Source organism: Haliotis cracherodii, unplaced genomic scaffold, assembly GCF_022045235.1.
Source record: "Haliotis cracherodii isolate W230 unplaced genomic scaffold, xgHalCrac1.p SCAF_2, whole genome shotgun sequence".
Classification (NCBI taxonomy): Eukaryota; Metazoa; Mollusca; class Gastropoda; order Lepetellida; family Haliotidae; genus Haliotis; species Haliotis cracherodii.
Window position 1 is genome coordinate 21,724,407 of NW_027266275.1, and position 20,038 is coordinate 21,744,444.

Consider the following 20,038-nt stretch of genomic DNA (forward strand, 5'->3'; position numbering starts at 1 on the left):
TTAAGAAGAAAGACAAGTTCTATGGATGGAACAACTTCTTTATTACAATTAGTGCGACGTTTCAGTATCGATCCTAACACCTTTATGGAGCAAGTGATGGATAGTGCTGAACAACATAGGTATATATACTTATTAACATTAATGTTTTTACAGTATCGAGTTTTACCCTGTCCCATTAGGCATTACCTGGCTTCCAATCATCTTAGTCAGCTCTCTGTGTCCATCAATCAATTTACTGTAAAAACATAGTTGTTAATAAGTATATATACCTATATACTTTTTTTTGAGGGGAGCTCAAAAGAATTAAGAATAATGGGTAATAACGAATTTATTACACTCGCATGTGTGTCATACTGATTATACAAAACGTGTAAGAATTCATGTATTCTCACTCTCGCGTTAGAAATACAAGAATTCTGACCCTCGTTCTGTAAAATCAGTATGACACACATGCTCATGATAATCTCTATGTATGTGATTGATGCTTATGAAGTTTTAAATGTCATTCTGTGGTAGATTTGTAACTGAAGCAACCTTTTTCTAAATAGAGCTTATTGACGATGCAACAGAGCCTTGAAGAAATTATCAAAAAAATTCAATCTCGGCTTCCTGATGACGACTACGTAAGCACAGACAACTTTGCCCCAGGACCAGCGCTTTTGTACTCACATATCTGATGCTCTTGATCCTGTTGTTCCATTAATATGTCACTGCTTTCTGCTGGTTTACTTCAGCAAGACAACCTCAGTTTGTTTTGGATTGCTTTGATGATTTTATTTCAACATTCAGAGTTCAAGTGCTCCTGATTTCCTTTTTTTTTATTGTATAACATGTCTTTGTTTTTAACATATGACTTATTTTTCAGAATTGGTCCATTCCACAAAGCCATCTTTGCTCTATGACTGTTATGATTTCTGTACAGAGGCTTAGGACAGTCGTAGTGCTGCGATTGCTTTGTGAAACTGGACCTTGTTATTTCATGCTTTTGTTTTATGTTGCCACGTTTTTGTTAATGTTATATGCAGATTTGTTTACAGTTCACCTTTTTTGGTATTATTTCATATTATTTGTGATGCATAACATTGAACTCTTTTATCTATTGTAACAGCATCATGATTAAATTAAAATGGGATATTTTCTAAATATGATAACTTTGTAATTGTAGATAAAGATTATGTAAAATTTGATATATTTCATAATTTATAAAATAAGTGGTTTAAATTCTTTTTAAAAATTGAAAAGTATCAAAGAAAGAGTCGTGACACCAGATTCCAGAGTGGTCTTACATAGCATGTATTGTGTTTAAGGACACGGACGCTCTGAGCAGAGCTCAGAAGGCAATTTTGCAGCTGCAGGCTGAACTAGAGCGACTGAACAATATCACACAGAACATTGTGGAGGAAAACAAGCACCGCTCCACACAGATTGAGGTGGGAAACAACACACACTAACTGCTCTTGCAACACATGATCCCTTTAATATGTCCAGTGGTCAAAATTATTATCAGAACGCTAGACTGGTATACTTCAGGATGCCCCAGTGGCATTTCCATTTAGTTACCATTAAGTAGATAGCAACTTTGTAACTAGTGAAAATATGATAAATTTCTGACCCTGCAATGTTTGTGGTTTTCACACCAGAAGAAAACTTTAATCTGGCATAAAAAGATCTTAAAATTGTATTTGTCTTGAATTTGGCAACCATGGTTACCTATGCTGTTAAATATATTATTTCTCTAGTAATGTGTTAAAACATCATGTGACAAAAGATAAGTCTGTCACTCAAACTGGTGTTTACTGGACTCAAATATTTTATGTTGTGTATTTGGTGGACGTGCGCATGGTGCCATTGTGACAGTAGAATAAAGTAACAATGTTCTTGGAATCTGTTTGACACACATGGATTTTACTTTAAGCCTTTAAAAGTGTGGTCATTGCTTTTAAAAGTATGATCATGGCCTGTAAAAATGTGATCGTTGACTGTAAAAATGTGATCATTGCCTGTGAAAGAGTGATCATTACCTTAAAAGTGTGAAGATTGCCTTTAAAGTTGTGTGATGATTGCCTGAAAAGTGAGATCAATGCCTGTAAAAGTGTGATCATTACCTTAAAAGTGTGAAGATCGCCTTTAAAGTTGTGTGATGATTGCCTGAAAAGTTAGATCATTGCCTGTAAAAGTGTGAAAATTGCCTTTAAAAGTTGTGTGATCATTGCCTGAAAAGTGTGATTATTGCATGTAATAGTATGATGACTGCCTGTAAAAGTTTGATCGTAACCTATAAAAAAGGCCTTAGATATGGTGGATTTAGTTTTGTATGAACTGTGCTGTTGCAGAACCTGCTAGCCTACTGTGATACTCTCCAGGACAAGAAGGCAGACAAAGAATATGTTGCCATGGAGGTGGATGTGGTGAGTGTTGGCACCAGCTTCATCTGTGTCTTAGACTGGACAGCTCATAGCATTCATGTACCTATAGATGAATAAATGGCTTTCAGACATCAACCAACCAGGTCTAAGTTGACTTGAGATAAGCAGAAAATGATCACATGCAAATTACAACCATCTATGATTAATGTCAACTATATTTGTGTAGTGTCACCTGAGTGTTTAAATCAGATGAGAGTATAGAATTAAAGTACCGTATTCGACGTAAAAAGCGCCCAGGGCGCTCTCAAAATTAGAATAAGGGGGCCTTATTGGAATATTATTTTGGTGAAAGATGGTAAGTTTCATGGTTTATACTAACAGCCTGAAATGTTTACAAACGCCAGGTATATTTTTCCAGAATTTAATTGCCCATAATTAAGGGTGTATATAACACACGAGGGCGTATTATACACAAATAAATAAGTCTTGTGTACATTGATCAATCGTAAGGGTGCTAATTGGGATTGTTCACTAGCCAATATATATCAGCAAATATCACTGTGGTCGCTTATTAGAGCAGGGCGCTTATTACGTTGATTACGGTATTTGCTTGATGTGCCTTGACAGAAAGCCGACAAGCGTCAGCTGGACAACAAGGTGAACCGCAGCCTGTTTGACACTACCACAGGCGAGATCAACAAGATCATCAAGGAGATCCTGGACAAGTTGGATGGAAATGTTAGTACCTCATCATTGCAATCTTAATCTGTGCCCTAACCTTTTGAGTCCACTAGCAGCATTTCCAGTGAATTTTAGTGTTCTTATAAGGCATATTAGCTGATCTTACCAGAAAGAACAGGTTTACTAGTCTGTATACAATTGTATGCTGTCTGAAATGTTGTTATTGATGTGAAGTATCTGTCAGTTTGCTGCTGCAAGGAATCAGAAATAACTTATTGGATAATATTGATCATAGACACCCTTCGAGAGTATTCTGCAGTATCACATAACTCCAGTTTAGACAGAGCCCAGTCTAGGTAATTTCTGGCTGAGGATGGTAACTCTCACCTGTGACTTCCCTGATTGTTATTCATGCTATAGTCTGTAGGAGTTACATTTGTTACCTTGCCTGTCTCCAGGAGAGTTCCTGGAAAGACGCCATTGCCCAGTTGGCTGACGAACTTGAGGGCAAGCTTGACCGGCTGGAGTTAGATCCACTCAAGGAATGGCTAGAGTCCCGCCTCAAGGCTCTCAACAAGAAGATCATGGCCAACGCTGGCAATGAATGGTCAGATGACGATGCTGCTGGACTGAGGAAGTAAGACTGTCTTCATTCTTGTTATTTGATGAGTGAATGAGTGAGTGAGTTAGTTGGGTTTTACCCCATTTTTTGCAATATTCCAGCAATTTCACATCGGACACCAGAAATGGGCTTCACACATTGTACCAATGTGGGGAATCGAGCCCAGACCATCAGTGTGATATTTGCTTATGATTCAGGGCTCAGTTCAACAAAGCAATTTTAGTGCTCTGACTGGCATGAGCCCATGTTAAAGTATGGGAGTTACGATTGTGGAACGGACCCCAGGTTGATTTGTTCATAAAGGACTTGAACTGTGTATTACTGAATAAGACATAGTGTCTACATGGATGTACCCATTGACATGAAAAGTGGTTTGTTTTGTGGTATATTTTTTTAACCTTTTTGATAGTTTCTTGAATTCATGGATGTAGGTAGCTGTTGTTATTTCTGTTTGCTTCATTTTTCTCTGCATGATCTGTATAATCTGTAACACTAACATGCATCATGTTTTTTTCCAGACAACTGCTGCAGAGATTCAACTGCTTGTCATGTGACCGACCTGTAGACCTCATGCCAACTGGGTAAGAAAGTTGAACTGTTTTTACTGTAACTACATGTATTTCAAACAATTACAGTGATACGAGTCTTCTGGTTTGATTTTCATAAAAGTCCACAATTTCTGTTGCCAAATTCTGTGATTTATGTTATTTTCAACGTTTTCAATAATTTGACCATTTTACAGTTCAGCACAATACTTTATCTGGGTCTCGTTGTTTTGGAGTTGTCATTTTTCACTCAATATGTATCATGATAAGTATATTGTATGCGTGCTTGCGTCAATGTGCAGCATTTCAATTTACTGCATTTTTGTAAGTGCTGCATATAAGCAGGAAAAGTTTTCAGAGTATAGTGTATTTTAGTTGTGTTTAGAATACACAGCCAGATATAATGAAAGATAATATAAAGGTATTTGAAAATTATGGATGTAAGTTTGGCAGTGTGACTTCATGGAGTGAGTGAGTGAGTGAGTTTGGTTTAACGCCGCTTTTAACAGTATTCCAGTTATATCGCGGCATGTCAGCCTAATGTGGAAGGAAAGCATGAAGAGATTCATGTCTCATGTTTACCACTTCGGTGAAACCCACGAGCACGGGTATGGTGCTGACAAACCTAGAAACACCTTAGACGACTGGGCCACCCGTGCCCCCCTGTGACTTCATGGACCAGAAACAGTCATCATTTCAATGGCAAATGTATGCTTTAGATCACAGATAATGCACATAGGACTTTTATTGTTTGGTGTTACTGTCAATACTTGCATTCTCATCCCAACAGTCCAGTTCCATCACTGCCAAGTCAGAACGGTCTCCCACCCACTAGGTCACCCCGACCTTACACCACGTATGAGCTGGATCAGATTCGACAGAATGCCAAGAGGTGAGTGGCAGATTGCCATTTCCATATACATAGCACCTAGTACATAGCTGCTTCTCGTTTTATACATACATCTGTAGATTGCTTCAAGCTTCATGCATCACTGCAAAAATGTGTTGTGGATGACAGCTTGCTGTCATTTATGATAGCATTTATTCAAACCCATTCATGACCCATTCATTCATTCTTTGCTAGAAGATTCAAACCCCAAATTCATGTTGAACTTAATTTAGAAGATACATGACCTTGAAAGATTTAGTATATCATTGTACCCCGTAACCATGGCGACGTGGATTTATGCTCACATTATCCACCTCACTGCTTTTCTTGCTGCAGTGTGCCTTCATACATACCAGCCTACATGAAACATTAAACATGTCATGAAACAGCTTGGTAATTGTTGACTAGGGGACAAAACCCACTCGTTCACAACATTTTGTAATCTGCGTCTTATCATTGTTTATTTGTGTAGACACACTATTTATGTTGCTTGGCTTTGCATGGCAGTCGTGTGCTTGTGTAATGGCTCTGGCCCACCTTCATCAAATGTTTTTCTTCATTAGAATTTACCAAGGGGTAGTTGACAAACAGCATTCTTCACATCAGTTTCGGTAAATTCTCCCAGATTTTGGTTCGGTTTGAGATTGCATGTCATGAGCACTTCATTCAGCATGGTAGACATCACTCCTAATTCACAGTACATACGCTGGCACCATTGTCCACTCGTCTCTTGCACCATGGCACTAACGGTTGGCACAATATGTATTCAATCCTTGAACTGCATGGTTTGAAAGGGTTGTTTAATGACTGTGAGGACTGATAGTTGCATATTTCTAATATTTGAAGGAGAATTGTGTTAGAGAAATCAGAGGGAAAATCTATGTGTGTGTTAATTATCTCACTCAAACTTTTAGGTATATAATTAGCGATAAACTTACTGATGTGTTGAAATTGTACGTGGCTGCGTGGAAACATGTTGATATTAATGCAATTTAATGATAAATGCAAAAGAAGGGGTACCAATCTCCTTTAATTTTCCATAATGAATCATGTTAATTATGAACACTTGGCTTGTTTTGTTTCAAATTGAAATTGAAGTACCAAATCTGAATCAAGTCTTATTTAGCCAAATATTTCTTACTTAATTTCTGAAAATGTATCCGTGTGATCTTTGAAACTGGTTAAAATTATTAAACTGACAAGATACATCCTTTAACTGTAATAAATTCATATTGAACTGGGGACTGTTTTTCCATAAATAAACTGAATTTACCAGGGTAGGAGGTAAGGCGGTAGTGTAACAAATGAAAGGCGGTCGCTTTCACAACTTTTTCACTATTAATATTTGGACAAAATTAAGTAGACCAAATAATATTTATTCTTGTCTCAGATTTCCCATGATTTTTTCTAGGCCTGGTCAGAAACTGATATTCAGCCCCAAGTCTGCAACAAATGTCCAAATTGGAACTAAATATTTCTCACTTCTTGTGAAAATAGTTACAAGTAATTAGATGGTTTTGTAGGCATGACATGTACTTAACTGATGACAGGACTAATAATGGGAAGATGCCTAATGATTTGTTTTATGCTATTGAATTGTATGTATGGGATAAAACACGTCTGAGGGTTGTTATGATTTTTAAAACCTGCATCCCGAGGGAAAGGGTTTTAAATATCATAACAACCTGAGGGGAAGTGTTTTATCTAACTTATGAACCAAGAAAAGAAACTTAAAACAACATTTATCAACATTTTTATGTTTCGAACATCCTTTCCATGAACCTTAGGAATCGGGCGTAAAATATCTGTTGCTGGCGTACAGATCTTGAAAAGAACATTCTAAAAAGCAGTGTGCCTTATCAGCGCCTCTGTAGCCTAGTAGTACACTCACTCACTTGGCTACAGATATGAAGTTTAAGGTTGATATAAAAATAACATTTGTCATTTGATTTTACATTTCATTACATGTTACAATCTGAACGGAAGATATATTAATAAAATACCCAGGACATTATATAAAATCCCTGGGATATTATAACACATTATATAGCAGATATGACTTGAATATCCTATAAAATCCTGGGGATATAATATAAAATCCCAGGGACATTACAATGTCCCTGTTTATGAGATTTAACACGACTGGAGAACAATAGGAGGACGTCACGGGAGGTTTATAAGCAATGTTAAAATACCTCTGAATTTTATAGAAAAAACATACACTTCAAAAGAAATCCCAAGTTTGAACGAAATAATGATTAACGTATTCGACCTATTAAGCGCCCCTCCCCCAATAAGCGTCCCCCCCTTCCCGGTTCCGAAAATTTATACAGTAATTATTTCGTTTTAAATGAAAATCATCCGGGAACCGAGGTTTCCGGATATTTGAAGTCCGTATAAGCGGGACATGACTGTATTCTGTTTATTTTAGATATTTGTGACTTTGAATATTATGCGCCGAAAAAAATTACACCGTACCCCTTCAGCGATGTCTGGCAAACGAACGGGTGATGAGAAACTTCGTCAGTACAAATTCGAAATTTGAGATAAAAAAAATCACCAGACATGATGATTTACCGTTTAAATTGTATTTTTTGTTCAGCTAGGCATTGTTTTATATCCAGGGATTAAGATTACCTTGTGCATTTTCTCATAAACTAAGCCGGACACAGCAATCAGCTGTACACACGTTTTCTTGGAATCTACCGGTGATTCGGTCAAGACACACCCAATGATATAACTTTACAGGATTTTAAATGCAAGGATCGGCAAAAGTTGTATCTGAAACTTTTTTTTTATCAGGTATAATATATTGCAATATCTTGTTAATTTAGATGCAGCTTTTACTATACATATTTAAAATAATAATAACCTTAAGCGAAGCAGCTGATCGCTATTGCCGGGTATTATTTTTTACATGGAACCAGTCTGACCAGTCACCGTCAAGGCTCCCGTGCACGTGATCGCGTGATCGCATGATCGCGAGAATTACGTGTTGACATAGAATCGTGAAACAAAAACAAACATGACTTTTAACGAATCAAAGTATGGCATTTATGATATATGTATCCATTCTCTGTCAACTAAGTTCGTTTCAAGGCGTCAATAGCGGTAATCTGACCGTGGTTGCTGTTAATAACGGTGAGTTGTGCGATCTTCCGATCGCTTCACACACGATTTCGCCGAAATTAATTAAAACAAAATTAAAAGGAATTTTGAAAAAGATTTATGAAATAAGTTACAAACAAAAGTCCAGATATACAAAGAACACTTTTTATAGCCAGACAGTGTAATTACATGAATAATTTGCGAACTTCAGTATGGATTTGTTGACATGGTATTTCCGGTGTTACGTGCTCACAGTAATGTCTTTCCATGGGAGAAAAAACATCAAAACTCCTTAATTCGTGTATAATGCGCACCCCCTTCTACACAGCTGTGTTTTTTGGGAAAAAAAGTGCGCACTATTCTCAAGAAAATACGGTAAGGCTTACTGATGAATTTACGCCAATTTTACTCTGAATTGGTCCCAATAAGCGCCCACCCCTTCTGTCTTTTTTTAAGCGCCCTGGGCGTCTACCCTTTGAAAGGTGACAGCTCCACTGTACTGTTTTATGTCTTCGTTCTTCACTCACTCTTCTGTCTCTCTGTCTTTCTCGGTTCTAAATGTAGTGGGTATCATGGCACCAATACGGTGAATTTTGAGCGTGCTCTTGCTGAAAAATCACTGGCCAGGATGAGGCGTGTCGACTTGAAGGCGTACCTTGTTCATTTGGGCCATGACATAGACTCCGTGACTCGCAGTCAGAGGAGAGAACACGGCATGTAAGTCAGGGTGGGAACCTCTCCTATTGGAGCTCCCAGCGTATTCCGTTCTTTCACTTCTTTATGTTTTTGCATTTCATGAGGAGATTGTTGTGCTAACAAGTTTTTGTTTGCCTTGGTACTAACCAGATGTTTTTTTGCATTGATTATGACAAACAATATTCAGCCCTGCTTGAGAGAGTAGGCGAATTAAGTCGTCTATGATGTATGTCTGTGAATATATACAGTGCCCCAACATTAATCCGGAATAACAAATTTTCTGGTTAAAGAATCATGAGTACCGAGTAATGTCGATTATCACATCATTGGCAATATTTCAGACATGATGGAATCTTGGAACAGATATAATCAACTCATCCTTAATGTTTATGGCAGCTTTGTTAATTATTCCTGGTTAGTTGGGACATGCTGGTATATACATGGTCAACTAGATATAAGTATTTTGTTTTAAAGCTTGTTTGTATGTGAATAAATATGTGTTTCCATTGTTTGTTTATTTTCCAAAATGTTCATGTTGTTGACTTTGCTTTTTCAAGTTAGGCAAGACCTAGGTATGAGAGGTGAAATTTTCACTTTCAACACTGCTGTTTGTCTTTTCTGCTGATCTGGCCTTAATGTATGACTAAAAAAAGTAAAAGACTGCTCTATTCTTTCATATTAGTGAATGGGCGGTCAGGTAGTCTAGCGGTTAAAACATTCGCTCGTCACGCCGAAGACCCGACATGTAAAATGTGTGATGCCCATTTCTGGTGTCCCCCGCCGTGATATTGATGGAATATTGCTAAAAGTGGCGTAGTAAAATCATACCCACTCACTCATATTAGTGACATAACTGTAGTTAATCTGTCAGGCCCTAAGGGCCACCTGATTCTTCATTATACTACAGTTAATCTGTCATGCCATAAGGACCTCATGATTCTTTCATATTTCTATAGGCATGACAGATTAACTGTAGTAATATGAAAGGTTCGGGTGGTCCTTAACTGTTTTTCAATAGTATATGTATCTACAGTTTTCTTATATGTAATATTCATCTAATGATGCTCCCAAATTAAACCACTCCTTGTTGGTGAATATTGATTGGTTTCTTTTAGTTTACATGCAAGCAAAAAGCCTTGCATTCTTTATGAGCGATGCAACTATTAAATACCAGCTAATTGTTGCCTCCTCAGTTTCAACCAGCAGGATGTCTCTGACTACTACGCCACATCACGACAGTGCGGAGGGAACCACACCCTAACCTACCCCCACAAGAGGGTATCTCGCATGACGCAGATGAAGTAAGTTTGAGCAGATGAATTTTGAAATGCACATTTAACGCCATCTGACAGCCATAGTACATTGCAGTATGACTGGTTATGAGGTGTTGTAGACAAGGTATAACGTGGCCAGCAGAGTTCCTGATAACGTTTTGAGCAATTGAGTTTTAACTCTAGGGTTTCTATTTTAATTGCGTTATTACATTTTTCATCGGGTAACCAATATTTTTTCTCTCATCTATTCATCACTCTATTGGGTATTTCCCCAAAAGAGTGAACATTTTCAGATTTAAAAAACCCATGAAATAATGTTTTAGATGTACATAATCATGATAACTGTTCTAAATATATAGCCTTGACTTGGAAAGTAAACTAGCTCGTAATTGTGTTTTGGAAATTGACTCCTTTGTATGCATGCTGAAAAAGCTTCGTGCATTTTTGTACGTAAGTTAATTGAAAGTAATTGGGTTTTATTTAATGCAAATATGCAACTTATCTGTAGCTCTGGGCCAGTGAATTATTTTTTTTTCATTCAGTAGATTTTCTCAAGACATTTTCGGCACTGTGTTCATTTCATTACAAGACTTTTCAACTAAACATGGTAATTTTGGCTTTACATTGTGAAGTGGGATACCTTTCCAAAATTTGTGTCAGTTGTCAATTGTGTCCACATGACACTTAAATTTAATTTGTTTTTTTAAATGAATTACTCCCCAGTGAACATATGTGTGCTTGTTGTGGCCAACTTGTAGAAGATAGTTTTTGAGAGAATATTGGAAACATTGACCTGGGATTTATTTTTTTGAAAAAAATAATCTGTTCGTGAAAATGTTTGAAAAAAGAAATTTCTCCTCAGGTGTTTATTAAAACAACAACAACAACAACAACTATTCACAGGATATGCTGGATGTTCTCAGAGTATACTGTGTTGTGGGTCCAAACACTTGTTGGACTCCTCCTTGTCAGCCTTAAAGCACTGTGAAACCTCTAACCTGTCTGCGACTAATGGGATCGGGGGGTCAGGCTCTCTGACTTAGTTGATGCATGTCATCGTATCCCAATTGCGTGGATCTATGCTCATGATGTCAATCACTGGATTGTCTGGTCCAGACTGGATTATTTATAGACTGCTGTCATATAGCTGGAATATTGCTGAGTGCAGCGTTAAATATCAAACAAACAAACAAACTCAAACACAAGTCTGTCGTATGGTTTTGGTGAGACAACATGATGGCTCACACCTGTGTATTTTCAGCAATCTGTTCAAGGAGGATGCCGACACTGCTCCGGCACAAGTCTACCCTATCTACAAGTAAGTTTAGCCAGGTGCTCACACACCCTGAGATTCCTCGGCATAATGGTTGGTTTTAGTGCAGATACAATCATGAAGGGATGGGAGAAGGGTGGGTGCATCTGACACCAGCAGTTTTCTCTACATATCTTGTGTCTGCATATGTATCTTTGTATCAACATATTCACTTCATTACTGTATAATTCTTTACCTACTTTTACTAGTTTTCTGTAGTTTCTTTTCCTTTCAAAGAAACAGAATTTTATTATCATAAGCAGTATTTCTTGTCATATTTTTGATACTATCCCAAGTGAGGACTTATTTGAGTTGTATATTCTTAGCTCTAAGGCCACGTAACTGAGAATTAGATTTCCACCCATTTCAAAGAAAATGGAGGTGAGAGGCATTCTATTATTGTCTTTTAAAGAGTAAACTTATTCTGTTTTTTTTTAGCAATCTGTTCAAGGCATTGGTGTACATTAATTGTCAACAAATATGATTCACATGAAGCATGTATGTTTGATAGGACCATGTTAATAGTCTGTTTCATCAAGTAGAGGAGAAGGGAACTTAGGGACTTTCTTCGTCTGTAGGTACATGGGACAATAGAATTATGTAATGCAGGCAGGGATGAAAATCAAATTAATTGTTATCAGGCTGGGGTATGGTAGATGTGGGATGGAAGCTGTGTCAAGCAGTGTTCACCAAGTGGAAAGTTGTAAAGGTATCGGGTTTACTTTCAACATATTACCACACTTTAAGAATTTTCAAACAAAGTGATAATTTCAGTCAACTATGAATTGTTGAAATCATGCTGGAAGTACAATATTGTCATTACAACTATGACATACCAGACACAGTGAATCAGACATATCCCAACATATTTTGAAGTATATCTGAATACACTGCAAGAAGTGGTTTTGTAGTATCTTACATCAGGAGATCGTGGGTAGAATAGGTCTTCAGCAACCCATGCTTGCTGTAAAAGGCGAATATGCTTGTCGTAAGAGGCAACTAACCGTATCGGGTGGTCAGGCTCGCTGACTTGGTTGATGCATGTCATCGATCCCAATTGCGTGGATCGATGCTCATGATATCTATCACTGGATTGTCTGGTCCAGGCTCAATTATTTACAGACCGCCGTCTTAAAGCTGGAATATTGCTGAGTGTGGCGTTAAACAACAAACCAACCAACCAACCTACATCAGGATATGTCACGTGTCATTCTGTCAACTTTCAGATTATCACTCTTGAACAAGAGGGGCCAGCTTTCCATGTTTGCTTGAAGCAAATTTGTCAATGATTTTATCATAGTTAAGTGTGCGTGGCATCCTTGTATATGCTGCATTGTCACCAGTGTGACTAAACACTTGCAGATTTTGGGGGTACGGTACATGATTTGTGACAGGCACTTCCAAAGGACAGTCCATAGACCATCTTGTTTTCCAACTCTAAAACTGTTACTGCTTACTTCAGCAGCAACTCATAACTTGTCGCCTTACTTGTGTAAGGATTGTTTTATTGATATGTTGTTTAACTGTGCACTCAGCAGTATGCCAGCTATATGATGGCTTTATGTGTGTGTACTGAGTGTCACGTCAAGCTCTGTGTTTCTAGGGAGGAAGTGGATGTGCAGGGAGTGGACGGTCACATCTACCGTGGCCGAGTAGAGCGGATGCAGATTGAGGCTAAGATGCCATCCAAGATTTCACCACAACAGTCCAATCAGGTAGAGTCTTGAACTAATATAATGCATATATTACAATATTTGAGTTTTCTTTCATGCAGGACCTATGAATAGAATAGGTCTTCAGCAACCTATGCTTAAAAGGCGACTGCTTGTCGTAAGAGGCAACTAACCGTATTGGGTGGTCAGGCTCGCTGACTTGGTTGATGCATGTCATCGATCCCAATTGTGTGGATCGATGCTCATGATATCTATCACTGGATTGTCTGGTCCAGGCTCAATTATTTACAGACCGCTGTCATAAAGCTGAAATATTGCTGAGTGTGGCGTTTAAACAACAAACAAACAACAACAATCTTCCATGCAGTATGTACCAGTAGTATAACCTATTTGTGCCATCCAATTGCTTTAGACAGAAGACTAGTCTGTCATATAATCACTTGTAGGAATTTATTTGATATAAGTAAGAAGACATCTCTCAATGACGATCCTTGGCAATGAATTTCATGTTTTAATAACTTCTATAATTACGTTCTATGCATACATGTATACATCACTGCTTGAATTATGGTTATTATGATCAAATAGTAACAATATTCTGTCCAATGTTTGTCTGTGCACTATTGTAGGTTGCAGTATATTTGTGAACTGTGACTTTCTACCCTAGCTCTTACATTTTGTCTGCTGTTAATCTAAGACTTGCCTGGAATATCTCATTCTTGTAGTGTTTTGATTCGTGTCTGCCTAACGTTAACTAATATTGGTGTATAACACGAACACATTTGTGACTACAGGTCGCCCCTATATCACCTGCAACCCCAAGAACGCTGCGTAAAATACCTGGGCTGGAAACTGACCCTGTCAGAGGATCTCCCACCCCTCCCACTAGCATGAGAGGACGGCCAATGTCAGCCCGAGCATCAGCATCTCCCAGACCTGTCTCAGGGCGAGTTCCATCAAGGCCACAATCTACCCAACCAACGTCAGCTGGGCAGTCAGGCTTGGAGTCATCCAGAACAACGCCCTGCCAAGAGGACCCAATGCTACAAGATGGCGGCCCAACAGTTCAAGGGCAGATAACTGTGGAGTCTGAAGCTATCCGGGTTGATGTTCCTACACCTGATATGATAGAGGAACAGACAGAGGGTTAAATATCAGGGATGTATCTTGTGCTGTCAGTGTGTAGATAGGAAACATACTATGTAAGTTATTAAATCATCATCTGGTTTGCTATGATGCATTTGATCAATGGTAGCACCCTTCTGCTATGCTAAGACTATGAGTCTATTGCAATATTTTAGTTTTAATATGGAAAAATATTTTGATTTTTAGGAATTTTGATATAGTAACAGGAAAATAATCATCAATTTTTTTCATAAAAGGATGAAAAGCTTTATGAGGGTAATTTCGGCATATGTTTTGTAAATCTTGATCTGATGAAAACTTAATTGAATATTTTTTTTAGCTGTTTATTTAAGATGTTAATCATTTTTTATTTTTGATGGCTCCATGAATACTTGGTCAGTGTGGAATATTCCAGTCGTAGAAGATCTACTGCAATAAAGGACATACTCGTAATCAAGGCGGACTCGTGAAATGTACATGCAATATACAACCTGAGTGACAGTTAGTTGTAGTGAAGTGTGATCATGAAAATGATACTACTGCGTGTGTTTTCAAACAGTATTCAACTTGTATGCAATGGCAGGTATCGTAATCATTAGTATTTATCTATTTCATGTTTTGTTCTGTTACCTTATTCTTTTGTTGCTATGATATGTGCAATCTGTTTATATTCAGCTATGATATAGTGTTTCTTGAGTTTGATATTCCTGACAGTATTATTACTTGTTTCCATTGCTATTTGTTTCTCTCTGTTTTCCTTCATATTTCTGAGTATATCTGGTTTTGAATTTTTAAGACCAAGAAAGGTCAAGTTGGATGACCTGTGCCAAAAGAAAGACATGTACAAATGTTTCTGTGATAATCTTTTGGTCAGACAATATTTTGTTTACCCATTGTCCCTTTTATGCATTATGTTTTGAGCTTTTGTACTGATTCTTATAACCAGATATTTTAAGTCACTTTTTTGATCAGATGAAGTCATTTGTTGATTTTTGTCAGCCCACAACATACAAATGATATTTTTTTTAATATGTCCTGTTGGAAACTTTGAGAATATCAATATTCATGACTGAAGATCAGAGATGACAGAGATGGGCCGCCATGGTATGAGCTTGTCTTGCTTGGGATGAGGCTGCAGAGTAGTCAAGTCAGAGTCATCACTGAATCTGTTTCACCTCTTGTGTTGTTTTATGTCCCATTACAGAGTTAGTTTATTTGTTTGTATCTCTAGTGTATTGTATATATGGACAAAAAGACATGTGATAGGAACTGGCCACTATGCAACCAGAGACTGTGATACTATTGCATATCATATCTATTATCAGCCGTGTACATGATGGGTTTTGTATGTGCTTACTTGGATAGAACTAAGTCTAAATAATTACTAATGACTTGAAATACAAACATGTGGGGTGGGGTGGTCTTCTTGTTTATGGAGGGTGAGGGGGAGGAGAAAGTGGTCTGCACTGTGTTAGAATTACCCAAGTCGCCCCAATGTCGGTGCAGATGCCAGTGGTACTCACTGTTCATGACGAAGAGCACACATGAAATATATATCAAACATTGCTAACTTTACAGTAGTTCATCAACCATGTTGCAGGGTTGTTTTACCTACCTACCTTTTTTTATTTTTAATCATCAAAACTACAAAATTATTTTTATTAGGCCTCATGTGGAAGATTGGCTGCACCAGTGCCCGAGAACAATGAATATTTGTTTAGCCTTAGATCCTAGGTTAGACCTAAATAATCATTACAACAGAAGAAGAAACACAATACATCAACCAAGACTACAGTCATCACCACCACTGAGATACGTTTGGAGATCAACCCAGTCGTAATGTACCAGTTAATAGAGGATATTAATGAGTGTTCATATGAGCATGGAACCACAATTTATTGAATAACGTCAACAATCTTCAGCTGTGACATCGTTTCTAGGGTGACATCATTCCCACCTCACGTCACAATAAGATTCGAATGACGTCAACAATGCAGTCCAGATGGCTGAAACAATACACTGTTGTCTCATGATGTGATATAGAGAATCTCACCCAAGTGTCTTTTGATATCAAATATATCAACACGAGTTGATAAAAGTGGAAAAATTCTGAGGCTTGCCGAGGTTTTTTGCCACTTTTATCAACGAGTGTTGATATATTTGATATCAAAAGACACGAGGGTGAGATTTTATTTATCATCCAACATCATTCTTCCAACTTTTTCAATTTGTAGAGAGTAATTAGCAGTGTCTTTAGTGAAAAAAGTACTGCTAACAGCTTCAGTAGCAGAGCCATTAGTGATGTCATTTCATTGCAGCGATATCTACAGTGTAGATATTGCTTGATCTCATCCAAGCGATATCTCCTGTGGAAGACAGTTTTGGATGATAAATGACCCTAGCGCACATATGATTTTTATGTTTGCTCTCGTAGGTATTAATGTGAGATATGATCATCTCTTAAAATTGTCTTGATTGCGCCGAATGGACCAGGTTTAATACATGTGTGTGAGATGTCTAGTTTACATATATGTATTTGTTTGAGTGTGAGAATTGATAGACTATGAAACTGGTACAAAGGTTTGGGAAAATGATCATGATTATGATCAATGATTCTTTTCAGTAGCCATGTAGACATGTCCAAACTGTGAAGATGTTAGCATTTACTAACCACATTACAATCAGATCGTTTATTCTGATTCAAAAACCTTTTTTCATAAACATCTGACAAACCCTCCATATAAACATTACAAAACTGAGAGTTTGAAGTAAACGAAAGAGATTATATGCACACCCAACACTGATTATCTGTTTGAAAGAGTTCATGAAGTTCTTCTTTGGTTTGGAGTGAATCAGTGTATTTTGGCCTGCATTAATTTCATTGAGCTGCTTTTGTAAGTGACAAACTGCTGCATGGTTATACTGTATAATCCAGATTAATTTATTGTCTAGTTTTACAAACAAGCCTACCTTTTTTCACAAATACCGTATTCGACGTAATAAGCGCCCAGGGCGCTCTCAAAATTACAAATAGGGGGCTCTTATTAGAATATAATTTTGGTGAAAGAGTCAAAAGATCGTAAATGATACAGCCTGAAATGATACAAAAGAAAAGTCGGTGCGTATTATACACGACAGATATATTTTTCCAGAATTTAATTGCCCGTAATTAAGGGTGCATATAACACACGAGTGTGTATTATACACGAATAAATGTACACGAATTGTGTACATTGATCAGTCGGAAGGGTGCTAATTGGGATTGTTCACTAGCCGATATATTGAAAAATATCGCCGTGGGCGCTTATTAGAGCGGGGCGCTTATTACGTCGAATACGGTAATTAAAAAAAAACTGTTGTTTCCAAAAACTATGCTTTTTTTACGTCTTCAAGTTTGTACATTTGTCAAAAAGAAATATCAAAAGAGTTTGGTTGTTTTAAAGGACATTAACCCCATGTGAATCCTGACCAAGGACATATGTAAAACAAGACATTAGATTGGCCTGACATTCTGGTCCATACAGGGTTTGAGGTACTGTTATGTTGTTTTTGCAAATATCCTTGTCATTTGTTTACCTTGCTGACAGTGGGAAACTGCCATGTGTGTGGAAAGTACTCTGGCCTGGCATGTTGCACTTGCTGTCATAGTGACTTATATGCATGCTTATTTCTGAGGTGAAACTAATTTCATGCATTTCAATTGTTTTAATCAGCATCAGATGATCTGCAAAGATGAAGCTGAAAAGATCTTGTGGCACCAATGTCCTGCCCCTTTTTGTTTGAACTGACACTATACATTTTATAGCCATTTTTGTGGAATAAATGGCCATAGTATCTAATTCCATTAGGTCCAGGAAGTGTATTGAGTTACCGGTACTTTATTTCGGCATTTTGTCCTGGAAGTTTGAACACAAGGGTTGATGACTCGGAGCTCATTTTTGTGTGATGGCAATACACACCTTTAATTCAAAAGATATCAATGAAAAAAACAACCACCACCAAAGATAAGTTATGACACATTAGACTTGAAAACAAATCATTAAAGGGACGGTATAAAATAGGAACCACAACATATCTTTTCAGGTCTGACATTTTGTTTTATTTCAACATGGGTATTAAAATAATGAGGGTGCCAACCCTATTTCCTGTTAAGTTGTATTCCGGATGCCACAGAATGTTTATCTGGTACAAGGGTGCCAATATTTCAATCTTGAAATAATTTTTTCGACTTTCTGTCTTGCAAAGAGTTACAAATCAATAATATATGCTACTCAACATTTGCTAAGGATCACACCTGTAAAGATGACTGTTGGTCCTTAGCAAATGTTGTGTAGTATATTTTTAGCCCTAAGGTTATGAGCATTCACGGTCATGCATTCTGTGTGAAAATCCCAGTCTAATCTACTTGTACCAGCTGTGTACGCTGGTATGACTGAAGAACTCAATGCCAAGATAAATAAAGTGGTATGCCGGATGTCTAGAGAGGATTGGCGCCCTCAGTAATGTGTGATGCAGCATACCAGTAGGTCGATGAATTGTTTATATCAGCATTATAACACTACTGATGAAGTCAAAAGAGTTTTAAGCTTTAATACTTATCTTGAGATATTTATCAGCATTTGTATTTAAGTTGAGTATCTCAGCATTTGATTGTTGTGTAGGCATTTTACAACAGTATGTTTTCTGTAGGAACATCATTCTGGAATCAAAACTATAGAACCAAACTGTGTTATAGCCAAAGAAAATGGTATTTTTATTTTGAAAATATATTTTTGTACAACCACTAATCTTGTGCTGCTGTATATTGTATAATGGAAGCAGCTGTTAGATCTCCCGCATGTTCTTTGCAAACTTATGCCAGAAATGTTCATTTTGTATAATGCTTCAAGACAAGTTACCAGAAGTTTGATTTGTACCCTGGAAACAACTTCTTTGTTACAGGAATGTGTTTCATGAGTATCAGATCAGTAACATTGAACTCTCTGCTTATACCTGGTTTGCAGGGATCTAGAAACTGACACAATAAATATTTCTCACTCTTCTTACCAATGTTTTTGTGTTGGCATTTCAAGTAAATTTTCTATCAGTTAAGAGATTTACATGAACCATCTTCTATTTGCATATTATAAAATGAAGGGGGTAATTTCAAGGTGAAGCCTACTGTACCAGCATAGTACAACCTGTAGAGGGTAATTTCAAGGTGAAGCCTACTGTACCAGCATAGTAGAACTTGTAAGGGGTAATTTCAAGGTAAAGCCTACTGTACCAGCATAGTACAACCTGTAGAGGGTATTTTCAAGGTGAAGCCTTCTGTACCAGCATAGTACAACCTGTAGAGGGTATTTTCAAGGTGAAGCCTACTGTATCAACATAGTACATGAAGGGGATAATTTCAAGGTGAAGCCTACTGTATCAACATAGTACTTGAAGTGGGTAATTTCAAGGATTTAAATGGAGTGGGGTTCGCTGAGTCACAATGATGCCACCCCTTACCATAACCGAACAACCGCCATGTCTCGGGATGACAATGGCTTGACATTTATTTCGACGTACCAAGACTCGACCACGCCTATCAAAGAAGTGCAAAGTGAATCGGGTGGGACTCTTTTGAAAACATGACGTGACCAGCGACGCTTACCCAAGTTTCGAAGCTGTGTACACCATTGACGACTGTTGGCAATATGGCGATTTGTGAGGGTCGGCACACTACGTGGGAGTCGAGCATGGAGATGAGCTGCATGTGGACG

At 37.6% G+C, this 20,038-nt stretch overlaps 1 protein-coding gene across 1 annotated transcript in view; it reads left to right on the top strand.

Annotated features, from left to right (window-relative positions):
* Positions 1-16,400, top strand: part of LOC139468815 (glutamine-rich protein 2-like) — a 48,965-nt gene extending 32,565 nt beyond the window's left edge. Inside the window, exons 9-18 of the mRNA XM_071250957.1 lie at positions 1,308-1,430; positions 2,334-2,408; positions 2,994-3,104; positions 3,506-3,684; positions 4,188-4,250; positions 5,005-5,106; positions 10,101-10,208; positions 11,443-11,499; positions 13,097-13,208; positions 13,961-16,400. Of these exons, the coding sequence (XP_071107058.1) occupies positions 1,308-1,430; positions 2,334-2,408; positions 2,994-3,104; positions 3,506-3,684; positions 4,188-4,250; positions 5,005-5,106; positions 10,101-10,208; positions 11,443-11,499; positions 13,097-13,208; positions 13,961-14,317 (1,287 nt within the window). The 3' untranslated portion in view covers positions 14,318-16,400. The remainder of the gene's footprint in view (positions 1-1,307; positions 1,431-2,333; positions 2,409-2,993; positions 3,105-3,505; positions 3,685-4,187; positions 4,251-5,004; positions 5,107-10,100; positions 10,209-11,442; positions 11,500-13,096; positions 13,209-13,960) is intronic.
* Positions 16,401-20,038: the final 3,638 nt, after the last annotated feature.